A 17563-nucleotide genomic window follows, 5' to 3' on the forward strand; every position below is an offset into this window, starting at 1 on the left:
ACCAGTGGGAAGACTCATGGCAAATCACTGGCATTTGAACATTCTAACCAGTGAAATTTGATTCTTTTGGGAAAGCTTTGGTGGTTTTGGAGCCTGCAGGAAAGACCTGCCATAGAAGGCCTCTGCATGACTGCTTTTGATAGATGATCTCCATGGGCAGACAAGGTCTAAAATCAGGTCCACACCGGCCTTCATTAGGAAAGTGGGATGACCTTGAGTGATCTGGTGTAGAGCTTGGAAAGTACCAGTATTAAGGGGCAGGGTTTCAGTATGAGTTTAGTGTGTAGAGTACCACGAATCAGCAAACAGTTCCAGAATAAATGGGGAGAAAGTCTGGCCACCTGCAGCATCTATGGCCAGCCTCCAAGCCCAGCTTTGATCCCACACATGCCTGCTTGTCACACTTACTTCCATAAGCCCCTATCTGGGCCTCTTCAGGCATATGAAAGAGCAACAGAAAGGCTTATAAAGAATCCCATGCATTCACTAACCAAACATGTCTTAAAACATGGTACTTGCAGCGTCTGGAGCTCTCCTCCACAGCATGCTCATGCTCTTTCATCCCAAAAGCATTTTTCTCTATAATGTCCCTGAAGGCTCCCCACACAATTTCTTTCATTTTTACCCCCTTCTTTCTCTCCTTTTTTATTTGTGAGTATATATTGCCAAAATAAATGAACATATATAACACAACCATTGCTAAAGCATTGGGTAAAGCAAGCTCATTTCGTCCTCAAGGCATTGTTCTAAAAAAAGTAACTTGCAAAATTCCCAGCATCAGATGCACTTTTGCTGTCTCGGGCCATACTTGCAAAAATGTATAGTGACAGCAGTGACTGAATGGCTGTGCCTCCCACTCTCTATAAAATACCAGTTTTCCATATACATATATACATATATACATATATATATATATATATGTATCACAAGAAGCTTAGGGTACTATTAGTTACTAATTTGAAATAAAAATATTAAGTATCAAACCACTGACTGTTTGAATGATCCACATAATAAACCATAGGATAAGAAGAATATTAAGCTATTAGAGAGCCCCCAAAGGAGGGCCATGAGGATGGTGAAGGGTTTTAGGGGAAGCTGTATGGGGTGCAGCTGGGGTCACTTGGTCTGTTCAGCCTGGAGGAGACTGAGGGGAGACCTCATTGCAGTCCATAATTTCCTTGTGAGGGGAAGCAGAGGGGCAGGTGCTGATTTCTTCTCTCTGGTGACCAGTGACAGGACTCGACAAAACATCATGAAACTGAGCCAGGGGAGGTTTAGGTTGGATATGAGGACGAGGTTTTTCACCCAGAGGCTGTATGAGCACTGGAAAGGCTCCCCAGAGAGCAGGTGAAACCTGTCTCAGTTCAAGAAGCACTTGGGCAAAGGTCTCAGGCACACAGTGTAACTCTTGGGGTATCCTGTGCAGGGCCAGATGTTGGAAGTTGGACTCAATTATCCTGATGGGTCCCCTACAACACAGCATATTATATGATTCTAAGATTAAGGGTTTATTTACTGTCTCAGCAATTTGGAGAGCAGTAGCCATCTCAGTAAAAGTAATTTATGCTTATATGTTCATCTGGGGACCACTAAGAACTATATAAATCATGTAACTTGGGCACAGAGGGGGTAGCTATAATGTTTGTCACAGGGTGGCTAGACAAGAAACAGAATACACTTTGCTAGTCACAGCTTGTGCCCATAAACACAAGACAGGAATCCTTCCCAGGCTGTGGGAAGGAACTGTTAAGATTAGCAATTGTGCTGATTACTTGGTTGTCCAATATAGCAGTAAGAGAAACTGCAAGATGTGTAGCCTTCTTGGCAACAATTAAAACCTTGATTTATACTGAGCAACAGATAGATCACATTTTGCATTCTGATGAGCTGTTGGGGTTTTTTTTTGGTTGGTTTTTTTTTTTTTTTTTTGTCCCTTGTAATTTTAGTCTCTGAGAACTTCTTCAGTCTATTCATTCTTCGCATAGCATCAGCAGACAGAGAGATCCTGCTGTTCTCCTTTATAGATGGGGATCTGGGGCAAGGAGAAATTAAGCTACTTAAACACTGGGCTCTCTTTGAGTTCAGTAAAATCAGTGAGAAATAGACATGTTAAGTAGCTGCAACAATCTGGGCACCAATGGCTTCTCAAGGCCTTATAAGATAAATGTAATGAAGCAGGGAATTGAGCTGGAGTCTCCCATCTCTTCAGTGTCTCCTATAGGGCATTGGCAAGTTATCCTCCTTCCACCTTCTTCCCAGGTGAGACTATGTTGGGAATAAATTAGAAAGAGAGGCTCGCTGTAAGAATGAACAACAAAATAAGCTAACTGCATTTCAAGATTAAACTCTGGGCTGCATCTTTGGGAACCAGAACTGTTGAAGAGAGAAGACTTTTTTAATAAGTGCAGGATCAGGATCAGTCATACCCCCACCAGGCCTGGTGTCCTGGCAGTCCTTTACATTACAATTAAATTTGCCCTCGGGAAATTTTAGCTATTTCTGCCTTCCCTAAAACTGTGGTTTACTTCACACATGTAAGCAGTGAGCTGAAAATCCTCAAGGAAAGGTGTGACGTTTTCCCCAACCCAGTCATGTCTAGATTGCCTGCTTCCTTGTGTTCTTTCTCCCACTCCTGGTGGAGTATTTCTTTATATTATTCCTAGCTCTTCATAATCACTACAATCAGTTTTTAAAGTTTAACAATTGTCAGGCTAATCATGCCCAGTTCTTCTGCAGGTGCATGTAGAAAGAAACCAAGCCTTTCTTTTGAGAAGAGCAGTGATTAGCTCTGATCTCAAGGTTGGGACCTACACAATGGTTAATTCCCTGACCTCTCCAGAGAGGTACATCATTTCCAGTGAGGCAGCAAATTGCAGAAAGATGGTACTCCATGGCTTGTTCTCACAACCACATGAAGACACCAGCCTGCACACCTGTGGGAAGTTCAGTTTTCACACAAATGTGGAACCAGCCATGCTGCAATCTTCAGTATCTCTGCTCAGTGCTGGAGCTAAGTGCTGCCATCCAGCCCTCTACAAGCCAAAGGTGCCGTGCTGGATGCTGAGAGGAAAAATATTGTGCATTCTTATCAGGCCTGCTTTATTTTTTTTAATATAATGGGACTTTCATGTCCTCACAAGCCCTCTTCTCTTGATGGCTGGGGCTTAGCAGATATCAAATTTGGAATAGAATTATGTATTCCAGTTTCCACCATGCTGCACCGCATTCCAGTACGTCCTTCGCACTGCACTAGCACGTCAAATCACATTGGCTTTTGATGAGACACAACAAGCTTTGGCACCAATGTATTTCAGTTGCAGAGTAACAGGTATAACAATTCTTTAGGGATGATTTGGATGCCTGCCTAGTACAAAGCAAAATTAAACAAAAGGCTCAAAATGTAATGCTGGGAGTTACAAAGAGAATTTAATTACCAAGAATATTTAAGACCTGGATGATATGGTCAGGGCAACACAGCAGAAGGTATATATACATATATATCTTTCAATATTAGATTACAGAAACTTGTTTTTGGCCTGAAAAAAGAATGGTTTAAAATCCTTGAGATACCTCACTAGCTGATTTTGCACAGCTTCTGTCAGGTTCACTGCCTGTGACTTCTTTTACAGGCAAAGTATGACCAGCTCAGAATAATTAATCTTTTTTCCCCTCAAAAAGAGCAATTTTACATGAAATGAAGGTTTGCTATCAGTCGAATAGAAGTTGTGATTTCTATTGTAAGTCAGTTTAAAGAAAGCTAATCTTTCACCCAGGAAAGAGAAATACAACCAAATCACTACAGTTAGAGTGACTCAAGTATTTTCATTGATATAGCATAAACACAGGCACTTTGCCACTTTCTGCCTTTGGGCTGCTTTCCTTCATGCCAAAACTGGCCCAGTGATGAAGACATGATATTAATAGCTGTGGAGCATATATAGAGGGCACATAAAAGCCCAAGGGATGAAAAAGCACTTGTATGTATCCCAGGAGAGAGAAGGGAAAGGTTTGAGCAGGCAAGGGCTCCTGTCCAAGCCACTCCCTTTGCCCAGGAGCCATGGGAGGAACAGGGTACTTCTCTCTGATGAGTTTTGGGACACATTCCTGAATCATGGAGTCATTTAAGTTGGAAAGGCCTCCAAAATCATTGAGTCCAACTGTTAGTCTAATGCTGCCAAGTCCCCCACTAACCATGGCCCCAAGTGCCCCATCGACACATCTTTTGAATGTCTTGGGGATGGTGTCTCAAACACTTCCCTGGACAGCCTTTTCCAGTGCCTGACTATCCATTTAGTGAATAAACTTTTCCTAATATACAAGCCTCCCCTGGCACAACTTGAGGCTGTTTCCTCTTGTCCTATTGTTTGTTCCTAGGAAGAGACCTACCTATGTCTGTCCATACTCACTGCACATACTCAGAGTTGCATTGCATATCAAAGATGAAATCAGTAAACACTGACACCTAATCAGTTTTAAGCAACTTTGGGATTTCATCTTGCACCTGGTGGTTTTTCCTCAAAGCTCTTGGGACCACATGATTTAACATGACACTACAATTTCACCATATATTTGCACGCAGATATGCAGCACACCTCAGAATTTTATGGTTTTGGAGTAAGAGCTTGAAATGTCATTGACGTGCAAGTAAAAAGACCCTGAGATTCTTTTTAAAAACATGTCACAAATTTAAATTGATCTCACAAACTGTGGAACCTGACATTTCAATACTTAGGTGTGCCTGTACTCTCTGATGCCATAAGATTTGAAGCACAGAGTTTGTAACTTGGAGATAGTTTAAGTCTAGGAGACAAGTCTGGTTAGTCTAGCTTGAGTTTGCCTATATTCCATAGTCTGCTGCATATTGAGCTCCTGATTTCCCTTCAAAAAGCCATCAAATAATTTTTTGGTGTCCAGACTACAGTAGATCATATAGCTGAATTTATCTGCGTGTAACCTGAGTCTCTACACTGAAAAAAAATCACCCAAGATTTAAGTCTTAGCAGTGAATGGACAAAGGAATAATAAGGAAATTGAACACTTCTATGTTAATATTTTAGGCTTCTTCAGAGTCTATTTGTGATCAGAAGGTTTCTTGTCATTTCCAAGCAGCAGTTCCATTGTGCCAATCCACCTGGGAACAGCTGATCAGCATCCTGAATTTTCAAGCATAGGAAATATACATTGCTAACAACCTGGAGATGCAGATGGCCAGACTGTGTGACCTCTTTTGAACCAAGGGAACAGGAAATAAAACTAAGTGGTAAAAGAAACTGCATGAAGACCATCTCCCAAAAAATGCCATCAGAATCAGAGCTTGATGGTCTGCCAAAGAGAAAAAGTACCTGTGTTCTCTAGTAATCTTTCCTGGCCCAAGCCTTGCAGACATGTTTGTAAGAAAGGACAATTTTCATGCAAGTTCCTTTAGTCTCTTTGGTGAGCCAGATCACATTGGAGACATTCAGAGACTTTCCAAAAGTCTCTGAGGCTACAAGGCTCAAAGTCAACACTGACAAAATCAACACTTATCTCCAAGGAGTTTTGCTTTGGCAACCTGAGATGAGAATTGAGAACTTCTTAAATCCACTTTCTACTTTTTTTCTACTTTTTTTTTAATTAAGAAACTTGGTGCACATTCTGAGGAATTTGAGGGAGGAGATGGACACTAATTCAAATGCTGCTGGTAAATGTTGACATTTAAAAAAGCATGTTGAATATGAAGGAAAAGGCCCCAAAGGTAGGAATTTCCCTTGAAATCGCCAACAGCAACTGGCTGTTAGGTCACTCTTTTACTATTTTTGTTATCAGCATCATTCTGATTCCTTTTGATTTAAGTTCTTTTAAAAACAAGCAGTCACACTAAATGAAGCAGAATGGTCAAATCAAAGCAGAATAATTCTGACAATGACACAAAGCATTCTGGCTTTTTTCTATGGCATAACTACTAAAGAAATTGCATGTACTTCACAGAAAAAATGTTTAGTTTGAATTTTCGACTCACTGCTGTTTTGAGATAGCAAGCTGGGTTTTTTCCCTTTGTCCCCTTGTTGCCTCAAGCAGATGACCATGACATATATCAAAAACCAAAGAGTACCATAACATGTCCACAAAGGTTATATGCCAGCATCTCCAAAATGGTGGCAGTGTCTGAGACTCTGAAAAGCTGCTGAGCATAAGCAAACAGTGACAACAAGCTGCCTTCAACTGCTTATTTCTATCTTGCCCTCTGAAAGCTCTCTTAGCTAAATCTGAACACTATGAGTTTGCTCTGGGCACTTATATCAGAAGGGATAAAGGCAATTTCTAAGGTGTGCATGCCTCTCAGGTTTGGACCTATGGCCTGAGAAGATACTGAAACAGGGGAAGCAGAGGCAAAATGATTAGCGATGAACTGATTAAAAAAAAAAAAGAAGAAGAAGAGAGAAGAAAAAATGGATGTGGGTCTAGTGCTGATTCTTTTCAAATTCTTTCTCTGCTGAATGTATTTGCTCTGCATATAAACTGTCCTCTCTGTTTATTTTGTGCCTCTAGACAATACAGCGTGGATTTTGACAAGGCGCTCTGGCTTCAGACAAAACGAGCAGAACACCTTTTACCTGCCCATCCTGATCAGTGACAACGGGCGCCCGGTGCTGAGCAGCACGGGCACGCTGACCGTGCACGTGTGCAGCTGCGATGAGGAGGGCATGGTGATGTCCTGCAATGCCGAGGCCTACGTCCTCCCTGTCAGCCTGAGCCGAGGAGCACTCATTGCCATCCTCGCCTGCATCTTTGTCCTGCTAGGTAAAGCCTTCACTTCTTCTTGGGAGGGACAGACTTTTAGGTTCTGGCCAGGGGGCTGCTGATCCACCAAAGGTGTAGGAGCCAAACACACATTGTGTGTACATGTATATGTAGATGCACACATGCCTAAAAGACCAAATCAAGGACCTCATGGTGTAGTCAGGTGCGTATGGCTTCAGGATCTGGACTGTAGGAATGGGGGGAAACTATGGCCTGCAAATATTTCTGCCAGATGCCCAAAGTGCTAGGGTGTCTGATATGGCCGTGCTTTTCTGCAAGGGTATGGCAGTGGGAAGTATTGAGAGCTGTGGCTTGGGGCAGGTTAGTTTCTCATCCTGCTCTACCAGAAACAGTAGTGGTAAGCCCAGTTCCATTTCTTGTCTTTTGGAGAGAGATATCCCACCTCTGTCCTTCTTCCTTGAAACTCTACATTTAAATGGGCCTGTGCTGCAGTAAAGGGGTTGAATGTCTTGCATGAGTTGTGTCTCCACAATTAAATTTCATGCTTTCCTTGCCCAGACATCATATGTCCCCTGTTAGCTGTTGGCATCAAAAGAACTTCAGTTCCCTTGTTCACTCTCTCAAATCATCAATACTAGTTCAAAACACACATTCCCTGAAATTTCAGGGGACCCAATTTAAGGAACAGTGTACTGAGATACAGGAAAAATTCTTTAAAAGTGCCTCTATTCTGGCTCTTCAAAGGAGCCTAGATACCTCAGCTCAAAATTTCAGTATTCAAAATCTTTGCTGAGTTCTAACTCTGGAAATAGTCACCAAGTGATAGCACATTTTCAGTAGCAAAGGGCTCTGCTGCCTGTACGACCACTTCTCCCCATGCTGATAAGCACATCAAGGGCAAGGAGCACCAGCACTAGAGCACTGCAGAAGGCTTGCAGATAAACAAAAAATTCCTTACAGCAGACTAAGGGGCTATCTCTGCATTTTGCTGTGTAGGCAGACATATCACTGTGGTGCCTTGGGACCATCCATCTCTGTCACATGCAGTGGCCAGCCCAAGAGGCGTCTCCAAAGCAGGTTGCAAAAGCCACCCACAGAACAGAAAACAAAATATCTCTATGGTACTCTGCTGCTGCAGATAGACTGTTACTGACCTCTGAGCTGGCTAGCTTAAAAGTGGCAAGCACCACTGGATATCCATGTCCTAAGTGTCACCAGGAGTTAAGAATTAAGGTGAGAGAGAGGACAGATTAGCAGGACCTCAAGCTACCACTCTTGACTGGGGAGTGAGAGAGATTTCTACACCCCTCAGCTTGCAAACACCCCTGCTCTTTAAATTCAAGGGGCTAGTTGGGCTCACCCAGGGGAAAGTAGGGCAGAGGAAAGTCTGAAGCCTCGGCAAGATCTGTGTCCTTGCTGACAGCCCCGTGTCTTGCTTGGCTCCCACAGTGTTGGTGCTCCTCATCCTCTCCATGCGGCGCCAGCGGAAGCAGCCGTACATCATTGATGAGGAGGAGAACATCCATGAGAACATTGTCAGGTACGATGATGAGGGTGGCGGGGAGGAGGACACGGAGGCCTTCGACATCGCTGCCATGTGGAACCCGCGGGAGGCCCAGCTGGTGGTGAAGAACCGGCAGGACATGCTCCCTGAAATAGAGAGCCTCTCCCGATACGTGCCTCAGGCGTGTGTCATGGACAACAACGTCCACAACTACGTGCTCGCCAAGCTCTACGAAGCTGACATGGACCTGTGGGCACCTCCCTTCGACTCCCTCCAGACCTACATGTTTGAAGGGAATGGCTCGGTGGCGGAGTCGCTCAGCTCCTTACAGTCCGTGACAACAGACTCAGACCAGAGCTATGACTACCTGACGGACTGGGGGCCGCGCTTCAAGAAGCTGGCTGAGATGTACGGGGCCACAGACAGCAGCGGGGCTCTGTGGTAACAGAAGAGGAATGGCAGAGGGCTTTCCATGTGAAACGGTGTCCAGTTTGATCCATTCTCATCAGATGCTTCCATGGACATGGGTGAGGCCTCATCAAAAAATAGCAATACTGTGCTTGGATGAGAATGGGAAGAAGGGTGTGAATGAAAGTCTCTCTGGATCAGCTTTACTCAGTTAAATTAAATCATGTTTGAAACTATGAGAAACAGAAGGAAGGAAGTTTTTTCCTGGTTCTTACAGCAAAATTGGAGAGCTCCATGGCATTGCTCTCTCTCTCTCTTCCTTTCTCTTCCCTTTGTACACGGCAGCTTACTGAGCTCTATACATCAGGGTTCAAAGATCTGTAAACTCCAACTATAATCTCCAACTCACTGAGAAATCGTCACCACAGAAGAGTTGCTTCCCACTGGTCATTTTTTTCCCCATTAAAACAGAAAAGAATTGCTTGTTTACAAGAGAAAAAATCCACAAAGCAGAAAATTGAAACTGGAATCTCAGAGGGCTCCTTGTAAACTAAACTACTCCCTCTGTTGCTAACAGAGCTCTTTTTTAATCCTTTAGAAACAAGGCTGAGGTTGGGGGTTTTCTCCTATGTGACTTAGAGGGCTGGGGAAGAGGCTTTGAATTTCTGCTCTAGTTTAGTGGCTGATCTGTGAGTCACTGGCGTTAACACTAATCCGTCTCCTATCAAGTTTGTGTAAATTTATTCTTGACTCTTTAAAACTATGACTCTGCTAAACTGCTCAGAACAAAACCAGAAAATCTGCCTCTTTTGCACTGTAGATGTCTCTTCCATGTGCCAAATGTGAAGATTAGATTCTACCAATGAAAGCCAAATAAATTTTAAAGTAAGAAAAAACTATATTTGGTAACTACATGGGTTAGATGGGCTTTCCTAATCTGTGTGAGGTCAATCCAAGGGATGTTTACATACTGTAGATAACCTACTTGAACAAATGCAGTATTATAGACGAATAAATGGATGTAAGAAAATTACATGTATAAGTTTTGTATATTTGTTAATTTTGGTAATAAATATGATGTACTGCATACAGTACAGTACCTTAGCACCTCTTTTAATAAAAATTAAACAGAAGGGAAAGTCTGATGGCAATTTATTGACTACTTTGCACACAGCAGTTAGTGTTTATCTGCAGCTTTACATGCCTTGAGCATCAAGAAAAAAATGGTTCATCAGCATCGTGTCAAGGAGATAAGGCTTCAGTTTGCAGAATCGAGCAGATTGTCTGCTTTTTTTATCACTGTTCACTTGGACATTGCCCTTAGCAGTGAATCAGCCTAAGTACAGCCCACCAGACTAGTTACTTTTCTAATCGAATCATGCTGAAGTTAAAAGAGTCTTGCCTGATTTTTTTGAAACATTAAGGCTGGAGCATTGATAGGTTTGGAAACCAGTTACACAGCCCTGACAGAGTCTCATGCCTTCAGAGCCATGACAGACTAAACTAAAATATCTATTTATTCTAACTCTGCAGTCTGTTTTGCACCAGGTTGTCTCTTGTTTGCAGGTGTAAATGAGAAGAGCTAGGCAACTTACACTAACACAAGTTTTATGGAAAGTGGAGACAGGCCTCTGAAAGCAGAACAGCCTGCTATGGAACTTGCAGGTTTATTTCTAGCTAAGGACTCTCTACACCAGAAAAGAGATGTGCGCAGAAAATAGATGTGCACACATAACCTCCCAGTTCCACACTTTTACTATGGGCATGCCTTACTCAGTTCCTGTTATGGATGTACACAAAACATTGCAGTTTCTCCTTTGTCTAATCTTAGGTTGTACCCATTTAAGCCAGAAGTCTTGTTTCCACAGACTCATACAAAGTCATATATCCTTGGAGAGCCAAGCATCAACCAAAGAAAAAAGGGTTTAGTGACTTCTTGCTTGTTAATCTGATGTGATGAAAATCTGGGCCTTCACAAACATAATAAGCCAAGGGTTCTGCTTATCACCTGAACATGCTTTACACCATTGCAGAAAAAGCACTGATAATTATTTGTTAATGACTCTGTTTACTCATACCATAGCACTCACCCTCATATGTCATATTGATTTTAAAACATTAAACTAGAACTGCAGCCATCATGATCAAGGAAGTAGTCTAAAGGACACAAAGCTGCTGTTGAAAGTCTGAGAGCTTCCTTGCCTCCTGCCACCACAGATACCACAGAAAATAGTCAGGAGGACATCTATTCCATCACTTCCCTGTCTGATCTAAACATTAGTTTTATATAATTCAAGCAGTTGCCTCTTTCTTATTAAAGCCCCAGCTGCTAAAGCTCTGTAACCTTTCTAGGCAGTTTTCCATGGCATCAGTACACTCATTACTGAAAGCCTTCCAGGGGAAAGATAAGGCATGTACCTCTAGCAACCATATAAGCCTGCAATGCACATAGATGACCTTATCCCTTCACAGAGCTATGATTCGGTATTTTCAGACGATTACTGTCTCTCTCAGCAGTCACAGTCTACAGTAACAAAAAAACCTCTAGATTGTTCTTGATATCCTGATTCCATGATGGTTTAAATCTGCTATCATAGGCAGAGTGGGAGGATGTGGTGTAAAAGTACAGTCCAGCATCATAGTGCCTTCAACCGCCTGTATTTCCTGAGAGTTATCCCAGGATGAGCTGCCTCATGGTCTGTTTTGACTCCACAGAAGCCCCCAGACGTGGTCTCTGCAAGACAGGCTGTGCAGCAGCCAGGAGCAGCTTCCCAGGCTGTGTATCCCCCATTGTGGAAAGACCAGCAGCCCTTTTGCTAGGGGCTTGCACTCATGCCACAGGGGAATTCATAACCCACCTTCCTAAGCTGCATGTCAGCCTTGGGCTCTCTGATTGCCCTCAGGTTTGCCTCAACTTGTGATCACAGTCAATAGCTGCACAGCTTCATGTTGTGACACTTACCAGCTGGTGTTTAGTAGGCACTTGGCAGCCTGGAGCTTTTTTTATGGAACAGGTGACAGTGTTTCTGCAGTCTGTGAAATCTCTGTGCCAGCAACCAACACTTGCATATATCACACTGCCACAAACAAAACAGAAGAACCCTCTGGTTTTGCTGATGAGATATGAAAAGGATCCATTTTCAGACACATCAGGGCTCAGCAGGCCCAGAGTAGAAGAGAAGACTCCAAGCCCAAAGGAAATGCGTGGTGCCACAGACTGTCAGTGAAACAAGCACACTGGTCACACAGGTCCTCAGCCTCCTCTTCAAGCCCAGGCCTGGCCATGTGCACGAACATTCGCAGCACTGCATAAAACCTTTTCATGGTTTACAGCCAGGGAGTTTGGCTGTTTTGCATGAACATCGTGTTATGCGTGGCACCCACTCTATTCACTGCCCTGGTGTAAGGGCAGAAATGTCAGAGGGCCAGGACAAGGTCCTACGTGCCCTCACCAGTGTCCCCAGGCCCCTTGTGCTCCAAGGCTGGTCTGAGTGCACAGAGCTTTTACCACTATTCATTTTGGTTTGTTCCTCTGATGACATTTTTTCCACGGCTGCCAGTTCTCAGAGAAAAAAAAAAAAATTATTTACTATCTAGCAACAATCCCCTAGTCTCAGCTGCGGCTGCAAATTCGTGGTTCAGAGGAAAAAATAACAGAGCATGCAAGTCATTTTACTAATTTCAGCCACTCAAAAATTGAGCATATGGGCTAAGCAATCCATCTCAACTCTCTCTCTCTCTAACAAACAGAGTTAGACAAAGAATGATTCGTTTCCCCATCCTTGCTATCTATGATACTATGGCCCCCTGGAGCTGTATGACTCTCAGTTCATGGCCAGGCCTCTAGGGATTCATCCCTGCTGCTCAGCTTGGCCCTAGGCATGACATTCCCAAGTCCTCTGCTCTACATCTGGTTTTACAAGTGACCATGGGCAAACACTACAGTCTCTGATGTTTTCCCTTCCTTTTCCTACCACCCATCTCTGCCTTGTCTAGGTAGGTTGCATGACCTGCCACTCTTATTCTGCACTGGTCATCACACCTAGGCTCTGAGTAGCAGTGTCCTTTACACCATCTGTCAAGGACTCCAGATCTTTTCAGAACAAAATACAGAACTGAAGAATACATGAAAAGTGATAACATAATTTTTTCTAGTGTAAATTTTCTTGCAACGCTGCCTTTCATTTGCTGCTGCATTACCCATTTACCCAGCTTTATTAGGCCCCACTTGATTTTGTCATTTCTCCTCCAGTTTTTATTGCTCTTAATCATTTTATGCTACCATCACGTTTGTTGCCTAAAATTCCCTTATAGACCATTCATTAAAGCCAGTAGTGACACAAATCCTTGGGGGATGCAGAGGTTATATTTTGGTCACCTTGAAATATTATTTATTACCCCCTGCCAGTATTTTCCTTGATGCAACGTTCACATAGCACAAGCTAGAACCTGCTGTCTGAGCACAGCTCCCAGGAACCATCAAACTGGAGGGATGGATATGTCCCAGAAGCCTGCTCTGCATATATCAGGACATCTTACTTGTCCTGGCCATGAGTAAGAGAAAGGAGGCATATAAAAGATGCACAAGTGATACCTTACAGATTCTAGAAAAGTTCTGACCTTGACAAATTCAAAGTTGATGAGATCCACTTGTTTTTGTGTTTGTGCTGGCAGAGTCTTACTGATACGATTGCTTTGGTTTATGCCAGCTTAGCTATCAGTTAGATCAAAGTCAGGAGAGAAGGTGGGCTCAATAACAAGTGAGGATGGCACATGAGGAAATCTGTACTGTTGCGAACTAGTTATGTTGCTGCTCTCCCTCGTCCTGTTTGTCAGGGTGTGAGACAGCCCATTTCATCCAGCTCAAGGAATAGCCTTTAATGTGTATAGCCTCCATACAAAGCTGGTGTAAACAGGCAGTGGGTCTGTCCAAGACATCCTAATTTGTGCCTGCTGAGATGTGCAGCATTCAGAAGAGGAGGAGCTGTGTTTCACTCAGTTGTGCCCTGTCTCTCTCACAGCAGTGCATATGGCATCAGAGAGCTCCAAGATAGCCACTGCTGCAAAACAGCTGTATCACCTAAGGGATTCATTCTCCTGCATAAAGGTCAGTGATTTACCTGTCATTTGGACTGTAATGCAGTAATAATCTGTATCAGTGCATCCTGTTGAAACACACAGGAAAATCAGCAGACAGCAGTGAAACTGAGGTGGAGTCAGAGCCGTGATCCTAGGAAAGCAGTAGGAGCTAGGGAGTCTCACTGTCAAACCAAGACTTTAAGGACAGATTTTCTGTTTTGATTTCTTATATCAACCTGATAGTAAAAGGGTTTTAAAATCACGGGGATTTAGGGTTAAAAGGAAAATTAAGCTTAGTAGGCCCTGAAAATAATAAATACCCTAGGTATATGAAGACCTTGCACCTTGCTAGAACTGCACCTGTGTAGCTAGTACATGATAAATGATATAATTGTTAGATGTGATGATTGTTTAGTAATTAAATATAAGTACTGTTTAATCGTAAGAATAATCATGAGAAACTGTGGTCAGGGGCCTAAGAAATATCATGAGAAACTCATGTCAATGTATACAATAGAACAATATAAGTTTAATAATTAATATGTAAGTTATATAACAATAGAATATAAAATGCATTCAGCTCGAAAGCCATGTTGGAGTCAGATTTAGGTCTGTACCCCTGATTCTCAGAGCTCTCAATAAAAGCACTTGCATATAATAATATCCTGTGATTATGTGTGTCCCTGAATGTTAACAAACCCTCTGAAGACCTTGCCCACACTGACACGCACAGTATTTTGCGGTTGATCTCAGAGGTGGCACATCAGGCCACCTACATCACTGACTGAGCGGAAGCAGCAGTGCAATGTTGACACTCTATTTCCCAGGAGACTTTAGAGTAATTTGGTAGAGGAGGTAGAAGAGAGTCACTTCACAATGACTTCAAAAAATCATGTGATTTTTTAAGACCTGATGTAGGAGACAGTACACAGTCTGAATATAATTTTCAGACCTCATTTGTTACTAAGCTTACCATTAGGGAATAGACCTCCTGGGAAATATGAATTCTCAAACTCACATCTTAATATCTATACACTGGTTCCATGATGACTAACCCTATAATTTTTTACCAAAGATGCATGAGTGACAGCACTTAATACTAGAGGCAGAAGTTCTTGCCATGCCACATATAACCAATAAAAATAATAATGACAACATATATTATAATGGGGGTCAAATTTTTCTTCTGCTTTGTGGAAAAGAGAAAGGTTACCAAACTCATAATGGAATTTAGGAAGCTGAATCCCTAGTTAAAAGATTAGTAGTTCTAGATGTTCTAGAAAGTGTTAAAAGCCAGGCTGGATGGAGCTCTGAGGAACCAGTCAAAGGTGTCTCTGCCCATGGGAGAGGTACTGGAATTAGATGATCTATAAGTTCTCTTCCAGTCCAGACTATTCTGTGATTCCATGATAATTCTGTGATTCTGTCTGCAAATGCACATGGGTAAATTGGAGTGCAACATGATCTTCCTCAGCATCACAGTACCACGATGAGTGCCAAACAGAAGATTTGGTCTTTTCTACCATATCTAGGAAAATAAAAATATGGAAAACTTTTCTTTCAAACAGTAGTGATAACATATAATGGGTTATTTGACATTATTTCTCTTATTTTCTGTATAGATTATTCTTGGGGCTTGTCAAAGAGAGACAACCTGTCCAGCAAAATCATTTCTTTATGAAGCTCAACCAAATATTCTGTAAGATCATAGATAACACAGATGGAAAAAGAAGAAAAAAATGAGGTACAGAGCAATCAAATGTCTTCTTAATTGAAACATAAACAGAGCCTCAGCCTGCATATGGCTTATTCTAACCTCAGAGCAGCTTTCTGGTTGCAAAAACTCTTGTTTACTTTCAGCTTAGAGACATATTCTCAAAAAGAAAACTAATTAGTTGAGGTATGTACTTTAAACAGCCTCCATCTTGTGCCCACAGACCATGATCTTGCATTTAAGAAGTACACTAGAAGGAAGGATAAAAGTGCATATTCTGCCTATACACTATGTTCTTGTCCTGAGATTGCAAAATGTTTTGCAAATTCTGCTACAGAATAGTCTGGTGTTTTTTACAGACAAATGGGAACACAGGGAAGTTTAAAAAATTACGAAGATTTCAAAAGACATCATTTTAGAAATGGTAACCTGTCCCAACAGTCATTCTAAACAGAATTCCTCTTGCAACTTAGTAAATCATGCCTATGGCATAGGTGGCAGGTGGGCAATAGAATTTTGAGCTATAGCTTAGGTGCAAAATTATTTTTTACCAATAAGATAAACATATCTGTGAGTTAAATGATGAATATGGTCCCACAACAGAAAATTATCTCTGCTACTAATCCAAGGCAATTTCACTTCATGATTTCTGTATATTTGAACCCATCATTTACTATTCAGCCAACTGTCCAACTAGTAAAAAAATCAAAAATCAATGTTGCATTTACAGCTCAAAACAGATGAGTAGGATAAAAATGTCTGAAAGCTCTAATTAAATCTTATCATCTAGAGTTAATTGTAAAGTGTTTTCCTAGACCGTTAAAGCAGTGAACAAGCACAACATAAATTATGCGTAATTTTGAGTAATTACAGATGATGTTAGCATTTTTGAAACATCACTCACAGTGAGAGTTCCAAACTGACCGATTTATAAGATACTGTGCCTCCTTCATCTTCTCTGACAAATTTCATCCACCTCATGGTTCTTCTTGATAAATGCACAGCACATTCAAAGACGTGGTAAACTGCTGGCTTTGCTTAGAACAAGACCAAATTAAACAAGCATTTTCAGTCAGCAGTTTCTGATAAAGAATAGTCTCAGTGCCTCGCCAGCCCTGACTTCATTTGCAGGTCGGTGCGACAAAAGCCAATGTCAGTAAAGATAACAGCTCCATCCCCTGGGTGGAGTTAGTCTATAAACTACTGCAGCAGCCACCCCAAAAACATGTTTGGTGAAGGAGGAAGGAAGACTGAAAACCTTCCCTATGATCCCCAGTACCACGTTTTCATATCTGGGCTCACAAAAGCAAGGCATCTGCCCCCAGCACTTTGGTGAACAGCCAAAACCCTGTGTAAGCCACTGAGGGCCCAGTGTGCTTTCCCAGCTCATCACCAGCAACCAGCATAGAGGGACTACAGGACTTGAGGTGTGGCTTTGACTCTGATGTTGATGCTACATGGAGGTCAGGGAAATTTTCATGGTCTTTATGTGCTGTGGCTTTTCACCCAGCATACCACAGGAGTAACTGCCTCTGCTACCCACTGAAGTCACATAACAACATGAAGAATTTTGTTATTTATCTAAGCAGACTTCTAAGCATTTTAGAGCCCTAGGCACATGCTAGATAGGATATAAAGCTGCATATTTCTTTTCAAAAAGCACATACCCTTCTAGCTCTGGGAAAAGAGGAAAAGAAGGATGACTCACAAGGAGCAGATTTTGGTAGCATCTCTTAACACATTGCTGGAAAACACTCAGAGGTTGTAGGGATGCAGGCTCCCTTAAAACCTACCTAGAATAGATTTGAACAAAATGCTGCGGCAAGGCAGATCCTAGATCGTTCCCTTTGTCTCACTTTATCAGCTGTAGTCACAATATTTTACTTGTCACACCTTCTCTCCAAAACCATCAAAGCACACAATAAATATGAATAACTAAAGCAGCACAGCATTCTTGATGTGTACAGTGGCTCTGTTATCAGTAGCCCAGGGAGAGTATTACTCTATATTATTGCAATATTATTGCTAAAGAAAATCAGCTGAGTGTCTTGCTGCAGCCCAGCAGGATTTGAGACCAATAATACAGCAGGTCCCATTTTTCCAGAATAATTGCAGAC

General features: G+C 42.2%; 1 protein-coding gene across 2 annotated transcripts in view; it reads left to right on the forward strand.

Annotated features, from left to right (window-relative positions):
• Positions 1 to 9786, forward strand: part of CDH20 (cadherin 20) — a 119907-nt gene extending 110121 nt beyond the window's left edge. For both annotated transcript variants that reach the window (XM_002199225.6, XM_030265390.4), the window contains exons 11-12: positions 6529 to 6780; positions 8191 to 9786. In XM_002199225.6, coding sequence (XP_002199261.1) covers positions 6529 to 6780; positions 8191 to 8690 — 752 coding nt within the window. In that variant the 3' untranslated portion in view covers positions 8691 to 9786. The remainder of the gene's footprint in view (positions 1 to 6528; positions 6781 to 8190) is intronic.
• The last annotated feature ends 7777 nt before the right edge of the window (positions 9787 to 17563 follow it).

The sequence above is a fragment of the Taeniopygia guttata genome, chromosome 2, assembly GCF_048771995.1.
Source record: "Taeniopygia guttata chromosome 2, bTaeGut7.mat, whole genome shotgun sequence".
Lineage (NCBI taxonomy): Eukaryota > Metazoa > Chordata > Aves > Passeriformes > Estrildidae > Taeniopygia > Taeniopygia guttata.